This window comes from Babylonia areolata, chromosome 14, assembly GCF_041734735.1.
Source record: "Babylonia areolata isolate BAREFJ2019XMU chromosome 14, ASM4173473v1, whole genome shotgun sequence".
In the NCBI taxonomy this organism is placed as follows: Eukaryota; Metazoa; Mollusca; class Gastropoda; order Neogastropoda; family Buccinidae; genus Babylonia; species Babylonia areolata.
This window is the reverse complement of record NC_134889.1, coordinates 27,048,539-27,062,875: the sequence shown is the minus strand read 5'-3', so window position 1 is coordinate 27,062,875 and position 14,337 is coordinate 27,048,539. Positions and strand designations below refer to the sequence as shown.

Below are 14,337 nucleotides of genomic sequence, written 5' to 3'. Positions count from 1 at the left end.
AGGGCTCCAAAAACTGCGAAAAATTGACATGTCGGGACAACATGTGTAGCACATCTTTCTGTATAGTTTTTGACCTCCCGAGTCCAAAAATACCACATAAAAAGACTTGCGTCAACTCAGTTCCGAGATATCCGCATTTGAAATTAGGCGCTATTTTTCCAGGTCGCGGCCTGTAAAATTGACGAAAAATGGACATGTCGGGATAACATGTGTAACACATCTTTTTGTATAGTTTTTCACCTCCCGAGTCCAAAAATACCACATAAAAAGACTTGCGTCAACTCAGTTCCGAGATATCCGCATTTGAAATTAGGCGCTATTTTTCCAGGTCGCGGCCTGCAAAATTGACGAAAAATGGACATGTCGGGATAACATGTGTAGCACATCTTTCTGTATAGTTTTTGACCTCCCGAGTCCAAAAATACCACATAAAAAGACTTGCGTCAACTCAGTTCCGAGATATCCGCATTTGAAATTAGGCACTATTTTTCCAGGTCGCGGCCTACAAAAATGGCGAAAAATTGACATGTCGGGATAACATGTGCAGCACATCTGTCTGTATAGGTTTTGACCTCCTGAGTCCAAAAATACCACATAAAAAGACTTCCGTCAACTCAGTTCCGAGATATCTGCATTTGAAATTAGTCACAATTTTTTCAGATAGCGGCCTCCAAAATTGTCGAAAAATGGACATATCCGGATAACATGTGTAGCACATCTTTCTGTATAGTTTTTGACCTCCCGAGTCCAAAAATACCACATAAAAAGACTTCCGTCAACTCAGTTCCGAGATATCTGCATTTGAAATTTGGCACTATTTTTTCAGGTCGCTGCCTGCAAAAATGGCGAAAATTGACATGTCGGGAAAACATGTGTAGCACATCTTTCTGTATAGTTTTTGACCTCCTGAGTCGAAAAATACCACATAAAAAGACTTCCGTCAACTCAGTTCCGAGATATCTGCATTTGAAATTTGGCACTATTTTTCCAGGTCGCGGCCTGCAAAATTGACGAAAAATGGACATGTCGGGATAACATGTGTAGCACATCTTTCTGTATAGTTTTTGACCTCCAGAGTCCAAAAATACCACATAAAAAGACTTGCGTCAACTCAGTTCCGAGATATCCGCATTTGAAATTAGGCACTATTTTTCCAGGTCGCGGCCTGCAAAATTGACGAAAAATGGACATGTCGGGATAACATGTGTAGCACATCTTTCTGTATAGTTTTTGACCTCCTGAGTCCAAAAATACCACATAAAAAGACTTGCGTCAACTCAGTTCCGAGATATCCGCATTTGAAATTAGGCGCTATTTTTCAGGTCGCGGCCTGCAAAATTGACGAAAAATGGACATGTCGGGATAACATGTGTAGCACATCTTTCTGTATAGTTTTTGACCTCCTGAGTCCAAAAATACCACATAAAAAGACTTGCGTCAACTCAGTTCCGAGATATCCGCATTTGAAATTAGGCACTATTTTTCCAGGTCGCGGCCTGCAAAATTGACGAAAAATAGATATGTCCGGATGATATGTGTTCCACATCTTTCTCTATAGTGTTTGACCTCCCGAGTCCAAAAATACCACATAAAAAGAGTTGCGTCAACTCAGTTCCGAGATATCCGCATTTGAAATTGGGCACTATGTTTTCAGGTCGCGGCCTCCAAAAATGGCGAAAAATTGACATTTCGGGATAACATGTGCAGCACATCTATCTGTGTAGTTTTTGACCTCCTGAGTCCAAAAATTCCACATAAAAAGACTTCCGTCAAGTTAGTTCATGATATATCCGCATTTGAAATTGTGCACTATTTTTTCAGGTCGCGGCCTGCAAAATTGTCGAAAAATGGACATGTCGGGATAACATGTGTAGCACATCTTTCTGTATAGTTTTTGACCTCCTGAGTCCAAAAATACCAAATAAAAAAACTTCCGTCAACTCAGTTCTGAGATATCCGCATTTGAAATTAGGCACTATTTTTACAGGTCGCGGTCTGTAAAATTGTCGAAAAATGGACATGTCGGGATAACATGTGTAGCACATCTTTCTGTATAGTTTTTGACCTCCTGAGTCCAAAAATACCACATAAATAGATCTGCGTCAACTCACTTCCGAGATATCCGCATTTGAAATTAGGCACTATTTTTTCAGGTCACGGCCTGCAAAATTGGTGAAAAATGGACATGTTGGGATAAAATGTGTAGCACCTCATTCTGTATAGCTTTTGACCTCCCGAGTCCAAAAATACCACATAAATAAATCTGCGTCAATTCCTTTCCAAGATATCCGCCTTTGAAATTAGGCACTATTTTTATTGGTCGCAGCCTTAAGAATTGGCGAAAAATGGACCCTGGGGTCGTATTCAAGGGACCATCGTACCTGCAGGTAAAAATTTACCTACGGGCATGAGGCAAGGCCCGTTTGCCTTTCTTTCTGTAGATTTACCCGCAGATACACTTTTACCGACAGGTACGATGGTCTCTTGAATACGACCCCAGGGGCCGTATTCAAGAGACCTTCGTGCCTGTAGGTAAATGTGTACCTGCGGGCAAATCTACCTGAGGCTCGGCAAACTGCCCCGAGAGTAAGCAGTATCTGGTATTCAGGAACACTCAAGTCTACCCGCGGGTCACCAAACCCAAAGGCAAATTTGCCCTTTACTACCTGCCAAGGGTGACTGCCCACGAAGCAAGATGTCAATAAGGTGGATCCTTTTGCAACGTTGTTTCGGTTGAGGGAAAACAGCCGTGCTTTGCGGATCGCACCTGATTTGCGAACTCTCTCGACAAATGCTCTGAACTGTACTGTGGTTTGAAGTAAAACAGAACATGCACAGCAGGGAATCACCAGGATTTTTTAATTCTAGATGATGGGTTAGCTGCCTGAGTGCACCACGTGTGTCTTGAATACGAAGTTAACTTTAACCTTCCCTTCACGTTAAACTGTACCCGAGTGGGTCTCATCATGTCAAGGGTAACATGCCTCAAGCCACAATAACGTTTGTCTTGAATACCACCTGCAGACTGGTAACCCACCTGCCCACCTGTGCACATGTACAGGTACGCCGCTCTCCTGGTGATGCTGGGCTGTCCCTACCTTCTGGCACTGCTGCACACCTTATGGAGCGTGTCCTTTCTGGCCAGGTGCTCTGACTCCCGCCTGCCCCCCCTGTGCGCCATCCTCTCTGTGAGTACTGATGCTTCCACGCTTGTTCAACCCAGTGAGTCTCTTTCTTTCCCCCCCCCCCCCCCCCCACCAAAGATCATACATATCTTTGTTTGGCAATATCCACATTTTTTCCCCTGTGTTCTTCTGTTCTTTCAGTTTCGTTCCGAAGACAGGAAAAGTTGTAGACTGATTTGAGTTACATTGTAATATTATACTTGACATTTCTTCCCCCTCTTGAATGACGTAAAAGAAGGCCAGTCAAAGAGTGGAGGGGAAGAAATGCAGATAATGATTATATTACAATGTTACTAACCAATTTACAGCTTTTTTCGTTGTAGTTCAAAACACGGAAGAGAACATGGGAAGAAGTGTGGATATCACCGTTTGTTTGTGTGATTTTGTTTTCTACAGCTAATTTTTTTTTATCTTTTTTTTTTCAATTTTTCAATTTAAAAAAAAATATTTTATTTTTATTCTTATTTTGTTTTATTATTTTTTTGATTAATCAATTAATTTTTTTTTTTTTTTTTTTCTCAATGCCTGACTAAGCGCGTTGGGTTACGCTGCTGGTCAGGCATCTGCTTGGCAGATATGGTGTAGCGTATATGGATTTGTCGGAACGCAGTGACGCCTCCTTGAGCTACTGAAACTGATTCTGATACTTTCTACAGCAGATGTGGTGCAGTGTATATGGATTAGTCCACACGCTCTGACAAGCTCCTTGAAACTGAAACTGAAAACATGTCTGTGCCTTGTCCCTTGTCCTCCCTGCTGCTGCTGCTGCAGTATTATCACTGCTTCAGGGGGGGTCTTCTGTGGCCGGTCCTTCCAGTTTTCTTGTGTGAGGTGGTACTTATCTTGTGTCTTTGACATGCGAGAAGCATGTGTGTGTGTGTGTGTGTGTGTGTGTGTGTGTGTGTGTGTGTGTGTGTGTGTGTGTTTGAGTGAGTTACAGTTATTCATATGAGACGATGGGCCCAGGCCCCCCGCATACACCATTGCATTGCACGAAGCGCACTAACAGTACACACAAGTTTGTCCACGTTAAAATTTCCGAGGGATAAAATTCACTCTAATATGTATGTGTGTGTATGTGCTTGATGTGTGTGTGTGTGTGTGTGTGTGTGTGTGTGTGTGTGTGTGTGCGTACGTGTCTGTGTTGCTGTGGGCGTGCGGGTGTGTGTGCTTGTGTGTGTGTGTGCTTGCGCGCGTGCATGAACGCGCGCGCGCGCACGTGTGTGTGTGTGCGTGTTTGTGGATGTGCATGTTTGTGTCCGTGTGTGTGTGTGTGTGTGTGTGTGTGTGTGTGTGTGCATGCGTCTGTGCATGTGTGTGTGTGTAGGGGGGGGGGTCTGTGCGTGCTTGCGTCTATGTGTGTGTGTGTGTGGGCGCGTGCGCGTGCATGCTTGCGCGTGCGTGGTTGTGTGTGCGTGCGTGCGTGCGTGCGTGCGTTCTTGCGTTCGTATGTGTGTGTGTCTTTATATAGACGTGTGTGTCCGTTGTGCAGGGAGTGGTGGGGAGTGTGGTGGAGGGGGCCTGTGTGGTGGGGGTGTCCAGCCAGGTGTTCCCCTACTGCCCTGTGCCCGTCATCCTCCCCGCCCTGGGCTGTGTGCTGACCGTGTCCCCGCTTCTGTCCCTGCTACTGCACGTGGGTCACGTCTGTTCTGTCTGTCCGTCTGTCTGTCTGTCTATCTATATTTCTGTCCGTCTGTCTGTCTGTCCGTCTGCCTGTCTGTCTCTCTGTCTGCCTGTCTGATCTGTCTGTCCGTTTGTTTGTCTGTGTCTGTCTGTCCGTTTGTTTGTCTGCCTCTCTGTCCTTCTGTTTGTCTGCCTCTCTGTCTGTCTGCCCCCCCCCCCCGCCCCAACTCCCCTCGGCTACTGTCCCCACTGCACGTGAGTCATGTCTCTCTGTCTGCCTGTCTGCCTGTCTGTCTGTCTGCCTGTCTGTCTGTCTGTCTGCCTGTCTGTTTCTCTGTCTGTCTGTCTGTCTGTCTCTCTGTCTGCCTGTCTGTTTGTTACTCTGTTACTCTGTCTGTTTGTCTGCCTGTCTGTTTCTCTGTCTACCTGTCTGTCTGTCTGTCTGCCTCTCTGTCTACCTGTCTGCCTCTCTGTCTGTCTGTCTCTCTGTCTACCTGTCTGTCTGTCTCCTGGTATTGTCTTTTCTGCACGTGAGTCACATCTGTTCTGTCCGTCTGTCTGTCTGTCTGTCTGTCTCTCTGTCTGTCTCCCGCTACTGTCCTGAAGTTAACTTCAAGGTAAGCTGTACCTGCGGGCCCCTACCATTTGAAGGGTAACTTACCTTAGGGTACAATGAAGTTTGTCTTGAACACGGCTCCTTTAAGGCTTTCACGGAAGGCGAAGTGAGTGTAACAATGAAGGCTGTGTGTCACTGAGCACCCGAATCGGGGGTCTGGTTTTCAAAATTTCGTCTTTTTTCTGGAATGGTATTTCCGTGTGTTACACATGTTGTGTCAGATCCTGACTCTGTCTTCGCTGTAAATCAATGTTATCCCCGCAGACGTGAAGAATCACGTTGCTAGGATAGATGGTTTCTGGCAGCAAGCTGCTCCTTTGAAGTGAATCTGTAGCAGACTGCGGTTTCAGCTCAAGGACATGTTGTGAGACACACAGTCGTGACAGTGATTCAAAATGCTGACAAGTTCAGCACTTCTTATTTGATGGTGGACCGCAGTACCCAGAACCATGTGCTTTTTTTTTTTTTTTTTTTTTTTTTTTTTTTGAAGTTTCACACTTTCCATTTGTGACTGCAAAACGCATTTCTTGAGAAATGTCTTTCTTTTCAGAAGCAGTTTTTCTTTCCAGTCAGATTCCTTTTCAGAAAGTCCTTTACAGAACCAGGATCCGTTTGTCCTTCAGTCTAAAGAGACGCTACTGCTGGCGGCCAAGTATCAGTATCAGTATCAGTATTAGTAGCTCAAGGAGGCGTCACTGCTTTCGGTCAAATCCATATACGCTACACCACATCTGCCAAGCAGATGCCTGACCAGCAGCGTAACCCAACCCAAGCAAAAAAAAAAAAAAGTATTAAAAAAAAATAAAATAAAATAAAATAAAATAAAATAAATAAATAAATAAACAAACTATTGGTCAGTTGGGCAATTTATTACAGGAATTGTAGTGGTACAATATTAAGATGGCTTTTCGTTTTTCTATTGTCTTTTTGATTATCAATAACCAATACAAAGTGTGCGTGCGTGCGTGCGTGCGTGTGCGTGTGTGTGTGTGTGTGTGTGTGTGTAAGCGTGCGCGTGCGCGTTGTGTGTGTGTGTGTGTACATGTGTGTATGCGTTTGTGTGTACGTGGGTGTATGCGTGTGTGTGTGTGTGTGTGTGTGTGTGTGTGTGTGTGTGTAAGCGTGTGCGTTGTGTGTGTGTATGCGTTTGTGTGTACGTGTGTGTATGCGTATGTGTGTGTGTGTGTTTGTGTGTGTGTGTGTGTGTGTGTGTGTGTGTGTGTGGCTGGATTGTAACACCTCAGGATCCAGACTCAAAACTGACGGCGCCGTCAGCGCAGACCAGCGAAGGGGAGAGAACCCGGTGTGGCCGGGGCAAGCTGTGTCTCTCAGTGCTGGGCGCTGTCAGTCCGCCCCTGGCTGCCCTCCCCTTGGGCCTGTGGGGGTCCCTGCACTGGCTCCACGCCGTGCTGATGCCCGTGTGTCTGCTGCTGCTGGCGCTGCTCTGGTTCCCCCCGCTCCAACGCAGGGCTCTCAGCGTCAAGGGCAAGGTCACCCACGGCTGCAGAAGACTGACTCTGGTGTACACGCTCCTCAAACTTGCGTCAGTCGCGGGGTTTGTGTTCGCCGACCTGATTGTTTCCAGACCCGCGCACCTGTCTGTGCGGGAAGCCGCATGGAGCCTGTGTCAGGGTTTCCACGGGCTGCTGCTGCCGGAGGAAGGGAGGCTGCTGACCCCGTTGTTGGTGAACGTGGCAGCGGGACTCCTGTCCCATGCGCTGTCTTGCCTCAGCCTGGCCTTGTGTCAGCCCCTGATGGGGATGTTCCTGCCTTCAGTGATGTCCACGGCGACCAGCGTGGTGCTGTGTGCGGGGGTGCTTGGACCATTTGTGTACCACGCGGACGAGCTGAGAGACTTCGGGGGTCCGGTTCCTGCTCTGGTGAGCGGCGGGATATTGGTTTTCAGCTGGGTCCTGTCGCTTGTGCTTGGCGCCTCCAAAGCTGTTGTGAAAAAACATGGGTTTCTCTTCATGCCGTACGACAATCTCTTGCTGGACTACGGCTGGTGTGCCGGGTTTTCAGACCACCGACGTCTACTGTCCTGCTGTGTGGAGGACATGAGCCGTGAGAACGTGCTTGAACAACAACAACAACAACCCACAGATCCGAAGAGCTGTGTGTACGTGTGTACTACCATGTACCACGAAGCAGACTACGAAATGGAGCGCCTTCTGCTGAGCATCAGCAAGATATCGGGAAGCGACAAGCTGAAGGGTGTATACCTTGAGGCGCACATCTTCATGGACAACGGCGTCAACGACAGCCGCCTCGGGGACTTCGCTGAACAGCTGGTGGGTCTGTTGGTCAACACCCTCGGCATGGACCCAGCAGAAGCTCGTTGCATGGTGACTCCCTACGGTCTGCAGCTGAACTTCGTCTTGCTAGGAGGCATGCCGCTCTTTGTCCACTTCAAGGACCCACTGAAAATCAAGCCCAAAAAACGGTGGAGTCAGTGCATGTACGTCAAGTACGTCCTGGACTTTCGCAAAACACTCTGGAGAAGACACGATGACAGCAGCAACCTACAGGCTTTGTGGGAAAGAAACAGCGACAGTAGTAACCAACAGGCCTTGCCCAGAGGTGATCCCGATATGTTTTTCCACGAAAACGAAAACGAAAACTCCTGGACCAAGTTGAACCCTGTTGTCTTGCCACATACGCTGACAAACTTCACGGAACTTCGTCATCCATCGAAACACAGTGGATGCCATGGCAACGGTGTGCCCAATATCCCTGTAGAGGCAGGTGTCAGCAGTGTCAGCAATGGGGGCGTGGCTACAAAGTTGATGACGGCGCATGGTGCCCACAATGTCATCAAAGAGGGCGTGGCTATGGATGTGAGGACGGCGCGTGGTGCACACAATGTCAACAATGGGGGCCTGGCTACAGAGGTGAGGACGGCGCATGGTGCCTGCAGTGTCAACAATAGGGGCGTGGCTACAGAGGCCAGGACGGTACATGTTGCCCACAGTGTCATCAGTGGGGGCATGGCTCCAGAGGTGAGGACGGCACGTGGTGCCCAAAGTGTCAACAATAGGGGCGTGGCAACAGAGATGAAGGCGGCGTTCTCTGGCGGGGGACAGGACCTGCAGCAGGCACCGTGTCAAGCACCTGGCCCAGACACAGGTCAGTGGACGAGGGAGAGTTAAAATACGCTCATGGCTTTAGGAATTTGTGAAACGTACGTGTAAAAGTCTGACGATATGAATAGCCTTGATATGAAGCTAAAGCTTCCCATGCCACCTCACCCTTACCCCAGCCTACCCCTCTCCCAACCCCCCTCATGTGCCTCCCTTCCTCCAGGTGAAAACGACTTAGAGACATCACTGTTAACGTACATGTTAAAACATCTAACGATGTGTACAAATACGAAGCCAAAGCCCCAACACCATCCCCGTTCCAGCCTACCCCTCTCCCAAACTCCCTCATTTACCTCCCTTCCCTCAGATGAAAAGGACTTAAAGACATAGGTAGCACGTGAATACAAGGTGAAAACAGGTGACTCGAGGACATAATGTGGCACGTGAAACCCATGTAAAAACAGGTGACTTAAAGACGTGGGTGGCACATGAACGACCGGGTGAAAACATGGATTAAAGACATAGGTGGCACATTAGCTCACAGGTGACACAGATGACTTAAAAGACAATCATACACAGGAGAAAACAGGTGACTTAAAGACACAGGTGTCACATGAATCCCAAGTCATAAACAGGTGACTTAAAGTGATAGGTGGCAGATGAACCACCAGGTGAAAACAGATGACTTAAAAGATATAAGTGGCACATGAACACGAGACTAGGAGTCTGCCTGTTGGCTGGTTATTTTCAAAACACAGTCCAAGTGATGAATATTTATTGCCTTTATGGTTTTTACACGGCGTGTATTTTTTCTCTGATATTGGTAAATACTGTAATCTGATTTGTGGATGAGTTTTTGTGTTTGAATTCCACTGCTTCGAGTTTTGATCAAGTTAAAGGTTAATGGTCCCGTCGCCTTTTCCTGCCATCGGGACAGCGGGTTCATATCCATTGTGTCTGGGACTCGGCACTGGCAGGTGGGGCCCAGTCCTCTCCTTCCGCACCCGTGTGGAGTTAAGGAAAATCGGATTTAAGTTGCCTTTCAGAAGGAAAAAAGTAAATATATAGATGCAGTGAAAGCGGACACAGCAAAGATTCATGCTGACTTTCCGAATGACTATAATCATAAACATAATACTTTTCTTTGTTCCCCTGTGGTACTTATACTTCTTCTTCTTCTCTTCTTCTTCATCATCGTTCATGGACTGCAACTCCCATGTTCATTCGTATGTATACGAGTGGGCTTTTACGTGTGTGACCATTTTTACCCCGCTGTGTTGGCAGCCAAACTCCGTTTTCGGGGGTGTGCATATTGATATTGTATTTGATCTTCTGCTTGCGCACACACACGAAGGGGGTTCAGGCACACACAAGCAGGTCTGCACATATGTTGACCTGGAAGATCGGAAAAATCTCCACCCTTTACCCAGCAGGCGCCGTTACTGAGATTTGAGCCCGGGACCCTCAGATTGAAAGTCCAACCCTTTGAACACTATCGATATCGCGCCGTGCTTATACAAAATAGCTGGCTGTTACTGTACCTGTTCCACCCTTGGTCGTATTGATGTCTAGGAGGTGAACAGAGTGGTAGTTCAGTGGCACCATACCCCTTGCACCCAGAGGAACAACTGGACGAAGACCACACCTACATTCTGGCCACGGATGCGGACATGGACTTTGAACCGGAAGCTATTGCCGAGCTGCTGCGCATGTGCAATGGAGACCAGCGCATCGGGGCAGCGTGTGGCAGGACCCATCCCATCGGCAAACAGTTCTCTGCCGTGGTCTGCCATCAGATCTTTGAATATGCCAAAGGTGAGTGTGTTGTTACCTTTCTCTTTCTGCCATAGTCAGCCGTCAGATCTTTGAACATGTCAAAGGTGAGTGTGCTGTTTACCTTTCGCTTTCTGCCGGAGTCTGCCATCAGATCTTTGAATATGCCAAAGGTGAGTGTGTTGTTACCTTTCGCTTTCTGCCATAGTCTGCCATCAGATCTTTGAATATGCCAAAGGTGAGTGTGTTGTTACCTTTCGCTTTCTGCCATAGTCTGCCATCAGATCTTTGAATATGCCAAAGGTGAGTGTGTTGTTACCTTTCGCTTTCTGCCATAGTCTGCCATCAGATCTTTGAATATGTCAAAGGTAAGCGTGTAGTCTCGTTTTGCTTTCTGAGTGATATCCATGACGGACAGTGTGTTGTGTGAACTCATGGGCCAGGTTGCGTAAGGCGATCTTTGCAGTGCTAAGTTTGCTTAGAGTTAGGAATGTTCTTAAACATATGGAGTACACCGTGGGGTTAGGAACATCCTTAAGCAAAGTTAGCGCTGCCACGTTCGCTCATGCAACCCACCCCCCGGAGCCAGTTGCATTGTTCGGACGGAAGAGCCTAGTATGGCCGCAACCCGCTACTAACTGTGTGCAGTATGGAACTGACCAGTGGTGTAGTTCGGTCTACGTAGGCATTTAGTCACGTGTAACTGTCAAAAGGTTAGAACCAAGCAATGCAACTGGCACCTGAACAATAAATAATCGAACACTGTGAAGCACGTGACGAGAAAACAGCTTACAGGCAAACCGTTTTGCCTTTATCAATTGATGGCTTTTTGATTTGTGTGTGCGTGTGTGTGTGTGTGTGTGTGTGTGTGTGTGTGTGTGTGTGTGTGTGTGTGTGTTTTGTATTCCTACTTTCGCTTTTCATTTCCGTGTACTTCGAAATTTCTGTTCACTATAATTTGTGGGAAATGATAGCTAGCTAAATGAGACCAAGATCAAGATAGTCAACAGTGGAGTTCTATGGTGATGATCTGGCGTATCACATCACACGAGGAGGATTAAGTCAGTAAATATAATTTGATAGTTATGTTTCATCGTTACACACAAAGGGTCACTCCAAATTTACTTCAAAACCAAGAATACATTGCAGCTGGTGAGTTTGCTTAACCCTTTCACCGCCAGTCAATTTAGAGTGCAAAATTCACTTGTGCTATGAACACAGAAAATATGGCGTCTAAGAATAGCTGGGGATTACCCCTGCGATGTGTAGAAAATATGGCCTATCCTTCCACCGATCTTGAGTTGTAGGTTCATGGATGACAGACCCATGATCTGGTCACCCTTCAGTGACATATGTCCTCTACCTAGCTTGTGCGTAAATGCGAGTTTGGCGGTGAAAGGGTTAATGATTTTCAGCATGACAGGGTTTTAAAACGTGGGTGTGGGGTATCTGTTATACTGTCAGAGTGGATTTTCCTGCCGTTTTTTTTTTTTTTTTTAATTATTATTATTATTTGCCAGGGACAGCTCTCTTTCGTGTGTTCTTTTACGTGCGTTTCAGTTTCAGTTTCAGTTTCTCAAGGGGGCGTCACTGCGTTCGGACAAATCCATATACGCTACACCACATCTGCTAGGCAGATGCCTGACCAGCAGCATAACCCAGCGCGTTTGTCAGGCCTCGAGTGCATGCTTACATATTTGTGTACCTATCAGAGTGGATTTCTTTTTACATGATTTTCCCAGAGGACAACACTCTCGTTGCCATGGGTTCTTTTTCAGTGCGCCAAGCGCGTGCTGCACACGGTACCTCAGTTTATCGTCTCATCCGAAAGACTAGACGCCCAGTTTGATTTTCTAGTCAAACTTGGGAGAAAGGGTGAAAGCGGGATTCGAACCCACACCCTCACGGACTCTCTGTATTGGCGGCAGCTGAGCGTCTTAGCCATTCTTCCACCTTCCTCCGACAAAGAGGAATGTCGACTCATCCGAAGGACTAGCATCCAGATCGCCACTCAAGGTCTTGTGGAAGGGGTGGGGATTGGGGGTTAGGTGGGGGGGGGGGATCTCGGGGATCCTGCGTTAGATCCTGAGGTGGATCCCGGTCCGTATAACGGACATGGCTGGGTGTGACTGACTGGCTGTGGCAGATTTCTGGATGATCAAGAACGCTTCCAACGTGATCGGGTCCGTCATGTGTTGTCCCGGCTGCTTCAGCCTGTACCGGGCACGTGCTCTCCGCCAGGTGATGGACACCTATGCCACGCCCACCACCTCTCCCTCCAGCACCTGCTTCAAAGATACAGGTGTGTGGGGGTGGGGAGGGGTTGGGTGTGTGTGGGGGGGTATGGTTTGAGGTACAGGTGGGGGTAGGTGTGGGAGGTGTGGGGGTGGGGGGGGTGAAATGCATCTACATCTTCCTACTAATTCTTTCGCCGTGAGTTCATTCCGTACAGTTCTGCAGTACTGTAACTGTGATTGCATATATCATTACATTGTAGTGATGTTTGTTTCGTTTTGATTCCTTTTTTTTTCTTTTGTCACACAAAAAAAGTGTGAAATTCGAGCTGCTCTCTCAGGGGAGAAGCGCATCAATTCAGTTCAGAGCCATCACCCCTCTCTCTCTCTCTCTCTCTCTCTCTCTCTCTCTCTTTCTCGCTTATCTGCAAGTTAATATGTTTCAGTATCATGTAGAATTTTTTTTTCCCAGCAGATTTATGCCAGGGGCAACTCTCTTGTTGACGTGGGTTCTTTTTACGTGCGCTAAGTGCATGCTACTCGAGCGACCTCGGCTTATCGTCTCATTTAAAATTTAACTAGCGTTTTGACCACCACTCAAGGTCTAGTGGGTGAAGAGAGGGGATAGGTGTGTGGGTGGGTGGGTGGGGTGGGGGGGGATTCTGATGAGTGTGAGAATTGACCACGCACGCTCAGATTCTCTCTGGCTTCCGAGGCGGACGCCAGTGGAATCGTAACCACTAAGCCACCGCTCCACTGTAAGTTAATTTTCTCCATACGAATGGCGAAAGAGACGACGTTAACAGCGTTTCATCCCAATTACCATCATCAAAATATTGCAAACGGAACGTTCTTATACTGAAGAGGTGAATGTTGACAAAGAATACCACAGTTCTGACGACGGAAGCTAAAGGTTGGGTCATTTAGACACCCACTGGACATCCGAGGGGTCTGTGTAGAGGAGAAGAGAGGACTGGCCGTACTGAGTGAGTTAAGAGATCTCTGCAAAGCAGGGCCACGAGCACATTCGTGTTGTTTTTCCGGTACAGCATGATTTGCTGATGTTGGGAGAGTTGCACTGTCTACACACAGGGTAGGAATACCCCACCCCCACCCCCCTCCCAGCCCCCATCAGCCCACATCTTGTCTTGTGCATGTGTTTATTGTATTTTATATTTTAATATAATGATGAATGCTTTTGCTTCCCCGTAAGGTTGGGTGCTTATGCCACTACACCTCAAAATCGTGTGTGCAGTGACATATGTTGTTGAGAGAGAGAGAATGAGAGAGTGGGAGAACTTCTGAATGTGAATACTGGGCTTACACACACACACACACACACACACACACACGGTTGCCTCGTTGTGTATGTGACTCGAAATTAAAGACTAATGAGGCTAGGAGTTAAACTACATGAGACGGGCGATGGATAAAACCAAGGGCCATATTTCAAGAGACCGGCCATCATGCCTGCAGATAAATGTGTACCCGGCAAAGGCAAACTGCCAGAACTGCAATATCCGGTATCAGGAACACGAGTCAACTCGAGGTTCTACAAACCCAAGGCGATTTACCCTGACTTCCTGTCAAGCGTGACTGCCCACAAAACAAGAGGTGACAATGGCGGATCCTTTTGTAGCTTCTTTTTTTTTTCTTTTTCTTTTTTTAAGGGAAACAGCCGTGCTTTGCGGATAGCACGTGTTTTATTGTTTTTTGTTTTTCGAACACTCTCGACAAAGCTCTGAACTGTGGTGGGGGTGAGAAGTAAAACTGAGAGCACGTACAGAGGGGAACCAACGGGATTTTTTAAAATTTTTATATCGTTA

General features: G+C 47.2%; 1 protein-coding gene across 1 annotated transcript in view; it reads left to right on the top strand.

Moving 5' to 3' along the window:
• LOC143289564 (uncharacterized) overlaps positions 1-14,337 on the top strand; it is a 41,548-nt gene that overhangs the window by 7,262 nt on the left and 19,949 nt on the right. The window contains exons 3-7 of the mRNA XM_076598581.1: positions 3,062-3,188; positions 4,678-4,818; positions 6,669-8,550; positions 10,077-10,319; positions 12,424-12,579. Of these exons, the coding sequence (XP_076454696.1) occupies positions 3,062-3,188; positions 4,678-4,818; positions 6,669-8,550; positions 10,077-10,319; positions 12,424-12,579 (2,549 nt within the window). The remainder of the gene's footprint in view (positions 1-3,061; positions 3,189-4,677; positions 4,819-6,668; positions 8,551-10,076; positions 10,320-12,423; positions 12,580-14,337) is intronic.